This window comes from Dendrobates tinctorius, unplaced genomic scaffold (genome assembly GCF_039654945.1).
Source record: "Dendrobates tinctorius isolate UK_male_01 unplaced genomic scaffold, ASM3965494v1 ptg000020l, whole genome shotgun sequence".
NCBI lineage: Eukaryota > Metazoa > Chordata > Amphibia > Anura > Dendrobatidae > Dendrobates > Dendrobates tinctorius.
In genome coordinates this window covers 35,652,501-35,671,999 of record NW_027361688.1, presented here as the reverse complement: position 1 = coordinate 35,671,999, position 19,499 = coordinate 35,652,501, and the positions used below count along the sequence as shown (strand labels likewise).

Here is a 19,499-nt window from a genome sequence, read left to right as displayed (position 1 = left end):
TCCAAAACGTCACTACTTCCCTTCCGAGCCCCGACGTGTGCCCATACAGTAGTTTTCTCCCACATATGGGGTATCAGCATACTCAGGACAAATTGGACAACAACTTTGGGGTCCAATTTCTCCTGGTACCCTTGGGAAAATAAAAAAATGGTGACTAAAAGATCATGTTTGTGGAAAAAATACAAATTTTTTATTTTCACGCCCGGGCGTTATAAACTTCTGTGAAGCACTGGGGGGTTCAAAGTGCTCACCACACATCTAGATAAGTTCCTTGGGGGGTCTAGTTTACAAAATGGTGTCATTTGTGGGGGGTTTCCACTGTCTAGGTACATCAGGGGTTTTCCAATCGCGACATGGTGTCCGATCTCAATTCCAGCCAAAAACGTCAAATGGCGCTGCTTCCCTTCCGAGCTCTGCCATGCGCTCAAATAGTGGTTTACCCCCACATGTGGGGTATCAGCGTACTCAGGACAAATTGCACAATAACTTTTAGGGTCCTGTTACCCTTGGAAAAATAAGAATTGAGGGTGAAAAGATCATTTTTGTGGAAAAAATATGATTTTTTAATTGTACGGCTTTATGTTATAAACTTCTGTGAAGCCCTTGGGGGTTCAAAGTTCTCACCACACATCTAGATAAGTTCCTTAGGGGGTCTAGTTTCCAAAATGGTGTCATTTGTGGAGGGTTTCCACTGTTTTGGTACATCAGGAGTTTTCCAATCGCGACATGGTGTCTGATCTCAATTCCAGCCAAAAACGTCAAATGGCGCTGCTTCCCTTCCGAGCTCTGCCATGCGCCCAAATAGTGGTTTACCCCCACATGTGGGGTATCAGCGTACTCAGGACAAATTGCACAATAACTTTTAGGGTCCTGTTACCCTTGGAAAAATAAGAATTGAGGGTGAAAAGATCATTTTTGTGGAAAAAATATGATTTTTTTAATTGTACGGCTGTATGTTATAAACTTCTGTGAAGCCCTTGGGGGTTCAAAGTTCTCACCACACATCTAGATAAGTTCCTTAGGGGGTCTAGTTTCCAAAATGGTGTCATTTGTGGGGGGGTTTCCACTGTTTTGGTACATCAGGGGTTTTCCAATCGCGACATGATGTCCGATCTCAATTCCAGCCAAAAACGTCAAATGGCGCTGCTTCCCTTCCGAGCTCTGCCATGCGCCCAAATAGTGGTTTACCCCCACATGTGGGGTATCAGCGTACTCAGGACAAATTGCACAATAACTTTTAGGGTCCTGTTACCCTTGGGAAAATAAAAATTGGGGTGAAAAGATCATTTTTGTGGAAAAAATATGATTTTTTAATTGTACCTCTGTACGTTATAAACTTCTGTAAAGCCCTTGTGGGTTCAAAGTTCTAACCACATATCTAGATAAGTTCCTTGGGGGGTCTAGTTTCCAAAGTGGGGTCACTTGTAGGGGGTTTCCACTGCTTAGGTACATCAGGGACTCTCCAACCGTGACATGGCGTCCGATCTGAATTCCAGCCAATTTCTCATTGAAAAAGTCAAACGGCGCTCCTTCCATTCTGAGCTCTGCCATGTGCCGAAACAGTCGTTCCCCCCACATATAAGGTATCAGCGTACTCAGGACAAATTGTACAATAACTTTTGCAGTCCATTTTCTCCTGTTACCCTTTTACCCTTGGCAAAATAAAAAAAAATTGAACCTGAAGTATTTTTTTGGGGAAAAAAAGTTAGATGTTCATTTTTTTTTAAATATTCAAAAAAATTCCTGTGACGCACCTAAAGGGTTAATAAACTTCTTGAATGTGGTTTTGAGCACCTTAAGGGGTGCAGTTTTTAGAATGGTGTCACTTTTGGGTATTTTCTATCATATAGACCCCTCAAAGTGGCTTCAAATGTGATGTGTTCCTAAAAATAAAATGGTGTTGTAAAAATGAGAAATCACTGGTTAACTTTTAACCCTTATAACTTCCTAACAAAAAAAAATTTTGGTTCCAAAATTGTGCTGATGTGAAGTAAACATGTGGGAAATGTTAGTTATCAAGTTTTTTGTGTGCCGTATCTCTGTGATTTAATGGCATAAAAATTCAAAGTTGGAAAATTGCGAAATTTTCAAAATTTTCACCAAATTTCCGTTTTTCTCACAAATAAACGCAAGTTATTTGAATGAAATTTTACCACTAACATGAAGTACAATATGTCACGAGAAAACAATGTCAGAATCACCGTGATCCATGGAAGCGTTCCAGAGTTATGACCTCATAAAGGTACAGTGATCAGAATTGTAAAAATTGGCCCGGTCATGAACGTGCAAACCACCCTTGGGGGTGAAGGGGTTAAAGGATTATCATCTCTTAAGATAGAGAATTTTTGTAGCGGAAGAAAGAACACAATCCACCAGCACTTTGGTATAAAAATATATATCTTTTATTTACAATATTTACACTGTTCAAAACATATATAAATTTAACAGTCACTAAATCTAAAAATAACATTGGATGGTGGAAATTATGCATAAATGCTACTGGCAGACAGAAATTACACGTAGATGTTCCTGCCAGGTGGAAGTATAGGCATAGATGTAATGGCATTTGAAAATTAACCGTAGATGATACTGGCAGGTGGATATTAGGGGTAGATATTCCTGTCAGGTGGAAATTAGCCGTAGATGGTACTGGCAGGTGGAAATTAGCTGTAGATGGTACTTGCAGGTGGAAATTAGCCATAGATGGTACTGGCAGGTGGAAATTGGTCGTAGATGGTACCAGTAGGTGGAAATTAGCCATGGTTAGTACTGGCAGGTGGAAATTAGCCGTAGATGGCACTGGCTGGTGAAAATTAGTCGTAGATGGTACCAGTAGGTGGAAATTAGCCGTAGATGGTACTGGCAGTTGAAAATTAGCAGTAGACGATACTGGAAGGTGGAAATTAACCACAGGTAATATTGGCAGGCGGATATTAGGAGTAGATGTTACTGGCACGTGGAAATTAGTCGTAGATGGTACAGGCTGGTGGAAATTAATGGTAGATATTCCTAGCAAGTCTAAATTATCCATAGATGGTAACGGCAGCTGGAAATTAGTGGTAGATCTTACTGGTAGGTGGAAATTAGCCATACATGGTAGTGGCAGGTGGAAATTTAGTCGTAGATGGTACTGGGAGGTGGCTATTAGGGGTAGATGTTCCTGTCAGGTGGAAATTAGCCATAGATGGTACTGGCAGGTGGAAACTATCTGTAAATGGTACTGTCAGGTGGAAATTAGCAGTAGATGGTACTGGAAGGTGAAAATTAGCAGTAATTGGTACTGGCAGGTGGAAGTTAGCGGTAGATGGCACTGGCAAGTGGAAATTAGGCTCTGGTGGACAATGGGTATAAATGGAACTGGCTGTTGGATGTATTAAGATATAGAGCTCTTATTTACAACATATACAAAACAAACATACATATATAAAGTATAATAGATAAAAAAAATATAAAAATAATTCCAACTGTAAAAATAAATGTTCAAACATTAATATAAAAATAACGGTGGTAATATGGTGGTGGCCAGCAGTTGCTCTTGGTATTTAGTTGCAGCTATTAGGAGTTGCTAATTGCAGGAGATCATCGCTGGTGGTCATAGCTGGTTGTAGTGATTTTACGGGGCAGTCACCACCTAGAACAAGAAAACCTAAAAAGAAAAAACAAAGTTTAGTGAAATCTTCATTCCTTTCAGGTATATAATGATGGTTCTTTGTATCATTCCTGACCATTGAGATAGCATGTCATTATCTTACGTGTTTCCCAATCACTCGGTCTTCTATAAAAGTCTCATTCTGTTAATGTTGATGTTCATACTGTGAATATTTCGATGCTAATAATTTCCCCAAATATTTATCAGTTTAAAGGGCTGGGGTAGCATGACTCCCTTCTGCCTTCCCCTTCACAGAAATGAAGGCATCGGCACTCTGTGTTACCTCATTACTATTAGATCTTCTTTGCTCTTTTCTTGGTGGGCGACTTGCTGGTTTTATCAGCTCTTCTCTTTGGCTTGTTCTTTTTTGGATTTTCTGTTCTGAAAAAGAAAAAAAATGGCATTCTACATGTGTAACAGACAAGAAATTAGATCTTGAGATTAGGATATAGTATGAGGCTGATCCATCAATGATTGAACTCACTGGTCAGTTGCTCTGAGCTCCTCACATTTTTTTTTGATAGATCCATAAGCGCCAGTGCGGACTCAATCTCATCTCTATTTAGGATAGACAATGAATACAATAGGGTTAGGTATACACTTGGCTCTGGAGTAGCCAATCGCATTCAGACATGGGTCTGACATCAGCGAATGGGTGTGAACTTATTTTTAAATGACCGTCGTATTGGCGCACCATTCGTTATACATAGTGCGTGCACGGTTCATCTTTGGTGTCTTGCACTCTTGAATGTTGTGAGTGTCATGATCCAGGAGGGGGTTTCGCTTTGGCCCATCCTGGTCAGGCTGGGGGTTAATTGTTCCGCCTCTCTCTGGCAAAGGGCGGCTATTTAATGCTCACTGGACCTAGGTCCGGTGTCAGTTATACTCCTGCCCTTGGCTGAGTTAGTTGACCTCTTGTATACATGTGCCTTGTGCCTGATAACTTGTTGCTTGTTTGGTTGTTATCTGGTTCTGACCCTGTTATGAGTTCTGCCTGCCCCTCTTGTACCACACCGCTCTCTCATGTATGACTCTCTGCTTGTGACTCGACTACTCTGCTCGTTCCTTTGGTACCGCACCGTCCTCTTGTGTATGACCTTTGGCTTTGTCTGACCTCCCGTTAGTTTATCCATCCTGTACCTCGTTTGTCTGTACTGTGTGTGACCTCCGTTTTGCCTGACTCTGAGTTTTCTACCTTCTCTGAAAGCAGGATGCTATGCCCCGCCCCCCTTGCAGTCACATGACCGTAGGTCCTATGCCGGCTTGCTAAACTTCAGCTTTCAGGTCCTGTGCATCTGTACTTTCTGGCTGTTCTTGTCCCCAGGGGTCCCTACAGTGTGGGTGAGTCCCTGCTCAGCGGAGGCTGTACGCCGGCGCTGTCAGGATCCTGATAGTGAGGCAACTTAATACAATTGGTAGTAATCAAATGAGCCAATAACAATAAGCTTGTAACAGAGAGGCCTTATTGCAGATTAGTGCTATATATGCTGGAATTTGAATGCGAGTTACAGCCATTTACAATGAGGAACATTAACAATATAGATGGTAGATGGACCCTCACTGACTGATCGGTCTGATAATACCATATCCCAAAAGATATAAAAGTTAGGGCATATGTGTAATGACTCTCACTGAGAGGGATAAAATGCTCGGACTAATGGGCCAAAAGGGATAGACATATGGTGTGGTACTTAGAAAAGACACTAACGGATGAGAGTGGGAGGGGTCTTTCAACCTCTCATATGTTTCCTGTCCTCATAAGGATAAGAAGGAATACCTCCATTGTGCTGCTAGGATGAATTTCTGGAAACATAATTACCTGTCGGATTAATCACCATTTTCTTCCTGGTTTCTCGGGATGACATGGAAATTGACTTGGATTGTAACTTGTCTCCCCATTTTCCTGCATCAATCTCAGTGCTCCAAAATAAAGATGTGTTGATGGTCGAGTCTGCTCCTAATACCGGTGTATGTGATTGACATCTTTGAAGAGCTGCAAATGCCTGAGCTCCAGAAACATTCTCCACTTTGCTGCTGTTCTTCGTGGCAACTTAAGCTTGCCCAAGACTATGATTTTCTTCTTTCTTTAGATTTCTACACAAAATTTGAAATTTGTTATCACAAGCCCTTTCCAAAAGAAGAAAGATGCCCAACAAACTTTATCCCATGCCTCCAGACAAGAAGGCTACATCAAGAGTTAAGAAGTGGAGTCATCCTGAAGCTTAGGAAGAGCCAGCCTTCCAGCTGACACCCAAGCATCCACTGAGGTATTCTTTTCTTCCAATGAAGAGCCATCAAGGAGTTGTAGATGGGTGAGGATCCTGATGGCTTCACAAACAAAATGTACATCCATAGCAGAAATCGGAAAGATCCAAGTGGGCAGATTTGTGAAAAGTGAACATTAAAAAAATAAATGTGTGCTGTGTATATTACTTGGACATCAGAACAGAATTATGAAAATTCCTTAGATTGGTCTAACCAGAAGGCCAAGCAAAAAGAGTGGTGTTCTTTGACCATCACCAGTGCTGGGAAAGGTACTGGTTGGCTGGATGAAATCTCTTAAACGCAGCTTTGGGAGGAGTACTGACTTTCATTGAAGCAATGTGTGGAAGGTTCAATTGCCTAAACTGAGATAATAATGTCCTGCAATCTAATCTGACTCAGCAGTGTGTATGTGCATGCTCCTGCTGCTGAAATGGTGTTCTGGGGAATCTCTTCACACCTGGATCAGGGCATCTGTGAGCTGCAGGACAGTGTGTGGTGCTACTTGTTGGAGTTAGATGCTCTGATACGTAATGTATTAAATTAGTCGACATTCATATAAGTTTAGTAAATTAAAAATTTATTTAGAATGAAAGTAATACTGTTATTGGCTTCTTACAAGTCTTATACAGGTATACAAGCACGATCTTAATTATATTAGTAACAAAAAGTAACATAAATTAATAGTAAACTTTAGCTGAACATAAAGTCAAATTACACAAGTTATTACTAGGAAAAAAGCAAAAATGTGGTGTTATGATCACTGTATAGTTAGAGTGGTTCTCCCTTTTTACATGTTTTCAACCCATAGACTTAGCCGTACTTATCTTCCCCAGGTCCAGTGCTGCCGCACTTTCTATTGCTAGGCTGTAACGATGATGTCATGTTGACAGCGCTGCAGCCAATCGATAAGTTCATCCATTCAGCCCATGCAGATAGCACAAGCCGATGAGTTAAGCGATTGGCTGTTGCACCATTGAAGTGATGTCACTGCTGGTCGATCAACGGGGACTGGGACAGCAGTGGAGAGGCAGCACTAGACCTGGGAAGGGTAAATAAGGCTCAGATTGTTATTTTACATATCTCTCAGCCTATGGGCATAAAATAAGTGAAAATGGACAACCCCTTTAAAAGGGACAACCCGATTTTCAGAACAATCAGGTTAGTGATGACCAGAACTCCTGCAGGGTACATGTATACTATAGGCATGAAATTACCCTGTAATTCAAGGGTAACTGAACAGTACCAGGAGAGGCCACGCAGTTTTAGTTTGCCTTATATGTTGATAATCCTATTAGGTTGTTATCATTAAAGGGTTGTTCTCATTATTAATCTTCAGGAGAACGCCGCTCCCCGCTTGTCATGGACACTCTGCGATCCTTATTAAAAGTTTGGGCTGACAGCATGGATCCTACAGTCCGACCAGCTTCGGAGCAACACTTGCAAGTTCTATAGCAAAGACCCTTCAAATGCAGGCTCTGACCACTGCTGATAGACTCTAGAAGTAGCTCTTAACCTTTACACCGAGCTCTACACAATAAAATAAAAAATCCCCCTGTTCCTAAGAACAGAGAGAATTTTTAACATGAGGGTTTTTGCAAAGTTGCTTTGTTTTACAAGCACTTTGCAATTTTACCCATTTATGACGATAAGGCAACCCCTTTAAAGACACACTTTCTCATTGTAGACACCCCCTTTAATCCAACAGGCATTGCAGACCCCATGCAGCATATAGTTTTACTAGGATAAGGTTCATCAGGATATGCTTCTCTACTACAATGGCTGCTGGAGGTTACTGCTGTATGACAGATCGTGGCCAATTATTCGAACGGTCTTCCATGTAATATTTGGATGTTTCGGGTTCACCAGAACAAGAGCCTTTCCTTGCCAGTGGCTCTCCGATTAGGCTCATGGAGTAAGGCATAAAGACAATGGTCGTCCTCATTGGACAACTTCATTACAAAAATTTATAATCACTCTTAGTTTCTGCGATTTCATACTCTAGCTACGGTCAGTTGTTGGCTATTGTCATGTTGTGTTGGAGGACACAAGATCATTACATGATAGCAGGAGCCAGAGGGTGCAATCCCTTTCTGAATGTTCCATATTCAACAATTATCAATTTTCATAGAATCACATATTAAACCACTGCTGTTATTAATTCTACCAGTTAACACTTGCCAATTACTAATCACAACTAAGCGTAATCAAAAATTAGAAGCTCCACGCTGATTGTCATGACTGTACATGTAGCTGTTAGTAAGGAAATACACATGATTTCATCATCAAATGTGAAATTAAAAGGGACACCTTATCTTTTACGAACATTCTATCAATAAAGGGCAGGGCTTATCTTAAGATAAATGGTGGTACCTTCTATTGACCCCCCACATTTCTTAAGGTTAACCAAATAATCCCAAAAGAATATAGTCACACATTCCTCAAATAACAACATTGTCATAAGGTGGTCTGTTTAGAAAGTTGACAAAGTAATATTATTCAATGGCTTAGGGCACAAAAAGTTGCAAGTTTTAGGAGCCCAAAACCACTAGTTGCGCCTCTTTCAGGAGGGACATAGGATAAGCTATGTGCATATTCAAAGATGTGCTTCCCTACGACTGACCCTGAAAAGAGGAACGTCCATTGTTGGCCCTCATTTCCCAACTATAGTATAGGGCACATACCTACTAATACTATCTATCCCTATTGAGGAACAGGCATGCACTCAACCAAGGGCCACCATGAAAATTACTTGGGACGCCTTACCTATAACTGATTAGGATCCACTGGGACTTCAGATTTTTATTGTGAGATTCTTCTAACATAAAAGGGTTGTCGTAAGTGGACTCTCCTTTTATATTTATCAAAAGTTAAACCCTTATCAAACCCTGACCATTACGTGATATTTTATTAATAGTTTGATAATCTCATTCATGCTGCAATTACATTTTGACATAATGCTATGCGACCTTATGCTGGCTGTGTTAGTTTCTCTATATGAATATACATAGGATATATGTAATAATACTGTAGGCACTACAGAAGTGATATATGATCACTTAGCTTTGTACTGATAACTGCTGCCTTAAACATCCCAATACGACATATACCAAGATAGCTTATAAAGAATGGTTTATTCTTATATAAAATTCCATTTTCATCCAATTAAGGAATTCGAGCATATATAGTAATTCAGTTTAGCTGTAATATATTAGTATTTTTCAGAATCATTATTCACAACCTGATTATTCCGAAATAAGTAAAATGTGTCTTAAGAAACCCCTACGACTAACGCGTCCATACTGTAAAGATGACAGCTAGGGATATAGGTAACCCAACCTCTTACATGGCTAAAAGACCCTTTCCAAATGTTATAAAAGTGGGGAGACCCGGCTACAGATTTTACATTGGGGACCAAATTTCACCTCCGAAATTTACCATCTTCTGGTGAACCCCTAACCATTTTGTAGGGTTCATGGGGCTGACTATGAGCTAATGTGACTGATTCCATTTGAAATCTGTGTAAGGAAAGGTAAAATTTAATACAAATCAGCAAAGCAATTTTGGCAGGACCAGAAGATCTAATGTGTATGAAATATTTGGCCGTCATTTGTTTGACATATGTTGAGGGTAAACTAAAGATTGGGCATGTTGACATTCACCAAGCCTGATCGTATTTACTCGTAGCATAGATACCTTAAACTGAACTTAGGAGTTTGTTAGGAATACCTGTCGACTAGAGATGAGCAAACCCGAACTGTAAAGTTCAGGGTTCGTACCGGACACCTAGGATAGAAAGAGAGAACATCCACAGGTCCGCTCATCCCTACCATTGACCAATTAAGTGCTAATCAAGAGTATGGCTAAACTAACATGTACAGATGTGTGATCAATAAGCCACACATGGTTACAATGTAAGAATCCTACTGTTAATGCAAACTCAGATGGCGTACAACTTGTATAATTTATAGTTAAGGAACACATAATGCTGTAAATATCTGGTTTTCCAATTACAAATGTAAAAAGTAAAAAAATATATATTTGCTAAAAAAACAAAAGTGCACTCCTTTCTCTGTTTTTGCACATTTTGTATTCTTGATTCCCTAGTTGATGCTAATAGTTTCTGCAGAGATGCTGGTCAGTTGACGATTGTCAATGGTTCATCAAATATTTGGTGAATCCTTTCCATATCTGCTTTTCCAGTGCTACCACGTTAATGCTACATTTTTCCAATCTCCCTACAATTCTGATAATAGAGAGACTGTTTGACATCTTAGCTTAATAACTATGAAAATAATGCCCCAATGAATATTTCAGAAGATTAATTGTGGCGGTCCTTCCATATAATTCCAACTCTACTACACATCGGAATGGTTTTGTCAAAGTCTTCGACTAGCAGAACTGGTAGTTGTTTCCTTTCATGAGGGGCTGCAGGGAATCGGCACACTTTGTATCTGCACCATCCTCTTCTTGCTGCCCCTGAAGGATGTTTGCATAGTCCTTTAAGATAAAAAAAAAACAAAGTTGTAAATGTGTTGTGAAATGTGAAAAGAGATGACAACCGGTCAGAAGATATATTTCCGTAATGACATTTTGTTACTTAATGATTTTGGTGGTGTCACCTCTGGTATCCTAACTTATCTCCTCAATGTAGGGCAACACATAGGAAGGAGTACATGGAGTGAAGAGCACCCAATAGCTAACATCTCGATGGGGTCCACTGGTTCCCACTTTCACTATATATGAAGCCTGAAGTATGCAGCCCTCTTTCATTCTAGGACTCTTCTACTGGAGGTTGGAGGGTTTTCCCTTCACATATTGCTACAGCAGTGCCCATAAGAAGATTGTCACGTATTCAGGGGAATTTGTAGTTATAGTCCGCGCTGCCGCAAGAAAGTATTCCAGGAGATAAATGTCAAAGATTCACAGTGGTTTATTCTACGCGTTTCGGGGGTCTCATGCCCCCTTCGTCAGGAAATACCACATAGTATGTACAGGCATCACACGTATATATAGTTGAGACAGGACGCTGGGATTCAAAAAAAACGAGCGCCAACAGATCAGATGACACAATGTCAAAGTTCATAGTCGCTACAGGATTAATGGTTCACATGGATTGTACCACATAAAAATGTACAATAAAACGATTATTAACTGGTGACATTAATGGTGTCTTTCATTTATAGGAGACAAATTCAGTTTACAGCATTCAAAAAAGAAAAAGATTAAAAAAAAAGAGAGAGTGAAAAATGCCGACTTTCACTGAGTTGAACAAGAACTCACACTAAAATGAACCTTCAAGCGTGGAAGCAGATGCCTTACACATGGACTAACCTATGGGACGGGAAAAATTCCTTATTTTAGGAAAGTCCAATGAAATCTTTATATTAGATGTGAAAAATAAATAAAATTGTATTTTATTAGTTTCTATTAAAATAAACTAAAAATAAAATCATGATAATATAATAATAAAATTTTTTTTTCTCCTAATGAGATATATGCCATAAGAATTGTCTGATAAGTATTATACGGAGACATGTAAAAAAAATAGCTCTATAAATCGACAGTCGACACACTGTGTTAACGCTATGTAGCAGAGTCAAGGACAATTAACCGTTTCAATTGTCCTAAAAGTTAAAACAGGTCTGGTGAGTAGAAAAAAACTTCTTTTTGAAATCATTCTTTCCAGAGGAGCAGGAGTGAACTACCGGGCCGCACTCCCCATTGCAAAGGAAGGTGGGAGCGCCTCACTGCACAACGGCGGACAAGGAGCCGTCACTGCTTGACAGGTTTATTCCACTCCAGGATCGCGCCACAACGAATTACATGGCTCAGAGACCAAGGAGAAAAAGAGATAAGAAGGAAGGTAACCGCAGCAGGGGTTATAAACCGCAAAGAGTGTGATCACTCACCTACAAGGAGAATCTTTTTTTTATAATACAAATATAATCATAAATATAAAAATATAAATAGGGTGACAATGGAAAATGAGAGGCTTAATATCCACAAAAGACTCAGTAATTATCTATAAATATATAAAGTCACAAAAGGGGTAGAGGCATAAAATTACTAAGGATAAAAAGAGTTAGAATGAATTATCAAAAAATACTTTGACGGGGGAACTGCACTATTGGAATAAAAATCTGGCATTTTTCGTTATAAACATTAATCATAATACAAACACATGAATATGTATAGAAAAATACAAAGAAATTATATCTATAAGTACACATATCCTTATTCTTATAAAACCATACAAAATGATAATATAAAAATATATTTATAGGAAACCCATGCACATTCCACATAAGAGGGCAGTAGAATTCAGATAAAAACCTCAGTGATTTCATTTAAACCTTGCGGCTTTTGCCTAATTTATAGATCTACTTATAGATATAAATTTGTGTTTATAAAGAAAAATGCCAGATTTTTATTCCAATAGTGCAGTTCCCCCGTCAAAGTATTTTTTGATAATTCATTCTAACTCTTTTTATCCTTAGTAATTTTATGCCTCTTCCCCTTTTGTGACTTTATATATTTATAGATAATTACTGAGTCTTTTGTGGATATTAAGCCTCTCATTTTCCATTGTCACCCTATTTATATTTTTATATTTATGATTATATTTGTATTATAAAAAAAAGATTCTCCTTGTAGGTGAGTGATCACACTCTTTGCGGTTTATAACCCCTTCTGCGGTTACCTTCCTTCTTATCTCTTTTTCTCCTTGGTCTCTGAGCCATGTAATTCGTTGTGGCACGATCCTGGAGTGGAATAAACCTGTCAAGCGGTAACGGCTCCTTGTCCGCCGTTGTGCAGTGAGGCGCTCCCACCTTCCTTTGCAATGGGGAGTGCGGCCCGGTAGTTCACTCCTGCTCCTCTGGAAAGAATGATTTCAAAAAGAAGTTTTTTTCTACTCACCAGACCTGTTTTAACATTTAGGACAATTGAAACGGTTAATTGTCCTTGACTCTGCTACACAGCGTTAACACAGTGTGTCGGCTGTCGATTTATAGAGTTATTTTTTTTACATGTCTCTGTATAATACTTATCAGACAATTCTTATGGTATATATCTCTTTAGGAGAAAATTTTTTTTTTTATTGTATTATCATGATTTTATTTTTAGTTTATTTTAATAGAAACTAATAAAATACAATTTTATTTATTTTTCACATCTAATATAAAGATTTCATTGGACTTTCCTAAAATAAGGAGTTTGTCCTGTCCCATAGGTTAGTCCATGTGTAAGGTATCTGCTTCCATGCTTGAAGGTTCATTTTAGTGTGAGTTATTGCCCAACTCATTGAAACTCGGCATTTTTCACTCTCTCTTTTTTTATGTGGTACAATCCATGTGAACCGTTAATCCTGTAGCGACTATGAACTTTGACATTGCGTCATCTGATCTGTTGGCGCTCGTTTTTTTTGAATCCCAGCGTCCTGTCTCAACTATATATACGAGTGATGCCTGTACATACTATGTGGTATTTCCTGACGAAGGGGGCATGAGACCCCCGAAACGCGTAGAATAAACCACTGTGAATCTTTGACATCTATCTCCTGGAATACTTTCTTGCGGCAGCGCGGACTATAACTACAAATTCCCCTGAATACGTGACTTCTTCTGGTCGTTGAGGACCTGTGGATCTGCAGCAGCCGCCAGACTATACGCTTTCTCTCATCCTAATCAGGTGAGCAAATTTCTTAGTGTAATCTCTCCCTGTAATGCGGATAGGACCCTATTGCGCTTTTGTGTCTCCTTTTCTCTACATAAGAAGATTGAGCATTTCTTATAGAGGTCGTCCAGGGTAAGAAAAACATTGTTGCTTTCAAGATACTGCATCACATCTGTCCTTGGTTTGCAGCTCATGGATGGATCCTGGTCCACCGGCCAGATCAGTATTCCATGGATGAGAGCCCTGCCCAAACCGTCTCCTTCCTGCCAGCATCACTGACTCCACTTTTGATTAGCCAGCTTGGTGCAATGTCATCACTGCAGTGTGAAGCACACACGATGTCGCAGAGGTCCAGCTAATCAAAAGAGGAGCAGTCAACAGTTAGGAGGTTCGTAGGGCTGTAAACTACTGACCCAGCAGCAGTGCACATACGTATTTGTTTTTTGGAAGATAGCAACTATGTTTTTGAATCCTGGATAAGTTTTATCCCCCATTAGGAACCAGAATGGGAGACTTTCTAAATCTGCAATGTCCATACAACAGCACATTTGGCTCTTTGACATCTGAATAACAGCAAGTGCAAGCAATAAATTACATGAGTGATTTCCATTCTATTAGCACATACAGTCTTATGGTCCATTTACACTGGCTGATAATCCGGAATGAGCACTGATATGAATGCTCCTTACCTATTGGCCTATCAAAACACAGGCTAACAATCACATGATGAACGAGCAAATAACTGGTTTGTTAGATGAAATGATGTTTAGTGTTCACTCACACTAGCTTATAAGTCTGTCCCATTCTCATCCAGGAGAGTGGGTTGATTTTATTCTCACTAGTATTGTGTATGCTGTCCGTACACAATGCATTTTTTAACTCTGCATCTATTAATCTTTTACGGGACCATTTACAGTTTCCTAAGCTATAGAATTGTAATGTATCCATAAAAATCAGATTCTATAATGATGGTCCATATGGCCTTAGATTGTTTTCTCACACTGTCCGATTTCATTGTGAAATGGCAGCATGTCAAATACAGCTGAGAAAAAAAATACACAGATCCGCACTTTCTCATTAAATAACATTGATCCGAGTGCAGTCTGATTTTTCATCGGATTGCACTTGTCCGATTTGGACGTAGGTGTGAACAAACCCTAGAGCTTAAAAATTATTGTTCTCGGTGGCACACCGTTCAGTGTGAACAGCACATGTGCGGCCAAGAATCATGATATTCTTATTAATGATCTTTCTGCGAGCATGGAAGTGTGGTTGGCTGTTTAAACAGGTTTTCAAACGACTGCTAATCGGCTTGAATGCAGTCAGTTGTCAGTCTGTTCAAAACTTGTTGTTGGCCTGTTGAAATGGGACCTTACCTGGTTTGTGATTAAATTCATTTGTCTGTTGATGAGTTCACTGATCTGGTGAAAGGTTGGTCGACAAGTAGGCTCCAAGTCCCAGCATTCTTTCATTAGGCGATATCTAAGATTGTCAAAGCGAATGCATCATCAGTTAAGGCCATATTACTTAGGGGGGTTGTCCAATGAGCAAAGTACATTTGAACCAATAGATCTTGGAATATAATTAAGTTCCACAATTTAAAATAAAAAATAGTTACAAATGTTCCCCTGCTGTGTAGCATGTAGCGGCTGGTACAACTCCTATTGTGTAGCTTTTGCCTCCTGTTCGTTGCCTCTGGCTGTACTAAGATATTGATGACCCTTCCTTATATTTGGCTGTGTAGTCTGTGTACTTATGGCCACTACTGGACCTAGAACGAGCAGATTGTTGTGGCAGCAGAACTAGGGATAGGTCATCAATAACTTAGTCCTTTCTGCAGAAAGGTTTGACTAAGACTGTGCTAAGTGTGAATTAATAGAGCTGGGCAGCCCAACTAATCTAAGAGTATGGGCATCACTAATAGGTTGTAAGCCGGACACTGCGCACTACATCCATATGACTGGCGCCCTTAACAAGTCTTATCCATGTGCAATTCTAACACTAAGCAACCAACCCCTCCCTGAATTTATAGGAGTGTGAGCTGTAGTTTGATCAGTTTGTGTCTTGGTGTTGATAAGTCTGGCTGCCATTTTTCTGTGATGCCTTTTGAATTTTATGTCCTTTTTGTTGAGTTGGTTTAATTTTACTGCTTTATGTTATTTTAGCACCAATGTACTAGCTAGATCTTACTCTCACTTACAAATCCAGGGGAGCATAATCTGGGCAGTCCATCTTGCATCCATCTTTTATCATCTTGTAGAATTTTCTGTTGACAATAACCCCAGGATATGGACTCCTGCCTGTAATATAGAAGCAGCAATTATCAAAACTAAATCATCGTGTCAAACAACAAAGTGCAAAACTGTAATTCACACTATTTGCGAATATAGAATTACCAGATTTCCACATTTTCTATCAAAGCTACTCTACTCATGCAGTCACATAGAACGCATCACTTGTCTAAGGTGAAACTTTAGGGGCTAACATGAATCCTGATGGCCTTCGCACCTAGAGCTTGTACCCCAGATCTCACCTTTTATGTCGAAACCTATGCAAAGGCAGCTACGCTGTGTTTACAGTTACATCCCATAGGTTATCAATGTCACAGTATTATTTGGGCACCATATGGCACATCTTATGTTAGGGCATCTGTAGAAGGTAATACACAGGACTTCTATAAACTTGGGTTGCAGTGTGGATAATCAGGACCACTTCTGGTACTCTATACAAGTCATACTTTTGGATTACGGATCTTCAGATTAGCATGACCTCAAGGTCATTGTTTGACCTTCAAATATTCAGCTGTCAGCGGAGTTGGTCTCCAATGATCTAGACTCACCAAGAGAAAAGATCTCCCACAGAAGGATTCCATAGGACCAAACATCACTTTGCACTGTGTAGATGCAATCAAAGATGCTCTCGGGGGCCATCCACTTCACTGGGAGTCGAGCCTTGAATAAAAAAAACTATTTTTTTAAATTGTATATTAAAATAACATTCAATTGTGCATGGGGTTGAATATTATAATAGTCTATAGTAAGGCCGTCTGACTGCTAACATTTCCTCCATCCCTTTATGGCAGCACATGGAGGCTGTGCAGCTACAAGTTGGTAGTAAAGATTTGAAGCATGCAGTTAGCTCACCATGTGGTTGCATCCTCACTTGGTACATGAACATCTTTAATGCATTTTTACTATTCTACATATTTAATTTTGTAAAATAGGGAAATTTGCCACATTATAGAAAACTAGAATTGGTGGTAAACAATCAATGTGAAGTGAAACTGTTGATTCCACTGTAATAAGTTACCAAGGATGCAATAGTTCCAGTAATGCAGCATCGACCTTAGCGCTCATAGGCACATTCGCTTTCAGTGTTGCTGGCACAAGGAGCACATTGTTCCTCTTGGAGTCTGCACCATGTCAGCACATTTAGGAGACGTCGAAACCAGTTTTTCTACACTGAAAATTATCAACAAATAACTCCCGTAATTGCTGATCGTGAACTGGGCCTAAGAATCAGGAGTTGGCAGCTGTGAAACATTATTTTTTTTAATTCTTGCATCCACTTTATGTATGAAGAAGTGTTCTCCCACAACCAACATTTATCATCTATCTACTGCTTCATTTACGGTTGAGTATCATCGGTAGTGTGTCCATTTCTCCTGCACACTGGGAATGATAGAGCGTTGGTCACACATGCACACTACTGCTCCATTCACACTTTTGTGGTTCTATGGAAGCGGTAATGTGTGACCACTAGAACTGGTGTGAATCGATTTGCAGGGTCCAGTCCATTATCCACATCAGTAATCTGTACCTACTGGACGCAAGCCGTGAGAACTGCCTTTCATCTGATGGCATCTTTAGCTACTTTTTCATTAGCCGGCCTGGCACAATGTTATTGTTGTGGCATGATGCACAAGTGACATTGCACCAGGCCGGCTAATCAAGAGAAGAGCCATAGGTGCCATCAGATGAAAGATGTTGCTCAAGGTTACCGTCCAGCTGCTGACGTGGCTGATGGACCAGGTGTTGTGAATTGATTCACACCATCTCCGGTTACCATTGCTCCCATAAATTATCAAGTGTGCACTACCGCTCCGTTCACACTGGAGACATAGGACTGGAGTTGACATAAGGGTTCATGAAACTCTGTCCGAGCACGGACCGCAATTCTTCGACTGTCTATAGATCTCCCGACCCAAGCTCAATAGCCTCAAAGACCTATATGAAGTTGTGCTAAGGTCGGGAACCCTGCAGACAGTTCATGCATTGCAGCCCGTACTTGGACTGAGTTTCACAAACGTTTGCATGAGCACTGATCGGTGGGAATCTAGAAGTTTGGCACCATTTTTCTAAATGCCAGAGGAGAATAGTGTATGGTGGGGGGGATTAAAATGGAATTAATTTGTGCAGTAGGATGGGAAAGCTTCCATAAGTGGAGTCGGAATGGAGGGTGCACATAGATATTTTTCTTTTTGCATTCTAAAATATGATGCATGTAATGATTGCCGTCAATGCAAACATATGTATATTGATAACTTCTTTATAGGTTAAAAAAAATAATTAAAAATGTATAAATCATTTACGTTGTGCATGAAAGTTTTATTTGGACATTACATAGCAGGATTATTCAGTATTTTGTCAGATATATGGCTCCATTGCTTGGACAAGATTTGATAACATAGTAGTCTGCGGGCAACATATTCAGAGAATAAACTATATAAAGTTTGCCTGAATGCTCGTATGCAGAATGCACAATAATGTAAATTGGTATATGAAAAAAAAAAAAAAATCAACGTTCTCTCCTCTTTTTTTTTTTTTTTAACAATAAATGTCAGGCATACATTTTAATCCACCCATTGGGTCCAAGTACAAACTCAAAAGGTTGTAAACTGTTTTCCCTGTGTGTAGTTAGGCATCTATTTAAGAATAAATATGATTATTTGGGGGAGAAATATAGTAGACTTACATTGCCTTTGACAACATAGTTGCTGTCATTCTCGATGTCCCTGGCCAGGCCAAAGTCACAGATCTTGGCAAGGCGTCCATGAGTTATTAACACATTTCTTGCAGCAACATCTCTGTGAATGCACTAAATGGTATGTAAGAAATATTAGTACATAGCCAATATAATACATCAGTGAATCATCAGAGAATATAAAAATTCCAACTATATTGCATTGAAGACCACTTGGCTGCCACTAATGCCAGAGATGTCAGGTCTATCACCAGATTTTCAAGGCAAATTAGACTACAGGCATCTTTAATTGGGTTGTCAAACTTTGAGGACATTTTTGTTACTTAAATGCATGTGTTTTGGGCTGAAAATAATTTTTGTAATTGGGTTAGGTTAAAAAATTTCCACCTTTTGCCTTCTGTAGCCTCTTATTGCACCACCTATTGCCGGCTGTAGAATGCATTAACCAGGAATCAATCAGTCAGCCCACTAGGAGGTCTAACGGGGAGTAGAATATTAAGAATTGAGAGTCCTCAGTGGTTGATACCTTTTAATGGCTAACTGAAAAGATGGTAACACATTGCAAGCTTTCGAGACTACGCAGGTCTCTTCATCAGGCTAGACTAATACAAAATCTGAAGAATCACATATTTATACACAAGACAGCACAGAAATAACCCAATAGCTAAGGCTGGTTTCACATTTGCGTTTTTTAGTGCTGGAAAAAAACGCATACCTGCGCATGCGTTTTTTCCCCTATATTTAACATGGGTGCGCATACCTGCGCGCTGGTAAGCGCACGTATGCGATTTTCATGCGCTGCGTTTTTTTGGGGTGTGCGTTTGTATTTTCCAGACGCAGCATGTTGCATTTTTTGGCCCTGCAAAAAAGCGCATGCGCACGTATGCGCACGTTTTGCGCTAAAATTGGCCATTATAGCCTATGGATG

The 19,499-nt window shown here is 39.7% G+C and overlaps 1 protein-coding gene across 1 annotated transcript in view; it reads right to left on the bottom strand.

Annotated features, from left to right (window-relative positions):
- Positions 1 to 6,470: 6,470 nt before the first annotated feature.
- The window catches only part of CSF1R (colony stimulating factor 1 receptor), a 77,540-nt gene continuing 64,511 nt past the window's right edge, over positions 6,471 to 19,499 (bottom strand). Inside the window, exons 17-21 of the mRNA XM_073567995.1 lie at positions 18,563 to 18,685; positions 16,428 to 16,539; positions 15,789 to 15,888; positions 14,965 to 15,070; positions 6,471 to 10,411 (exon numbers count right to left, since the gene is read on the bottom strand). Coding sequence (XP_073424096.1) covers positions 10,304 to 10,411; positions 14,965 to 15,070; positions 15,789 to 15,888; positions 16,428 to 16,539; positions 18,563 to 18,685 — 549 coding nt within the window. The 3' untranslated portion in view covers positions 6,471 to 10,303. The remainder of the gene's footprint in view (positions 10,412 to 14,964; positions 15,071 to 15,788; positions 15,889 to 16,427; positions 16,540 to 18,562; positions 18,686 to 19,499) is intronic.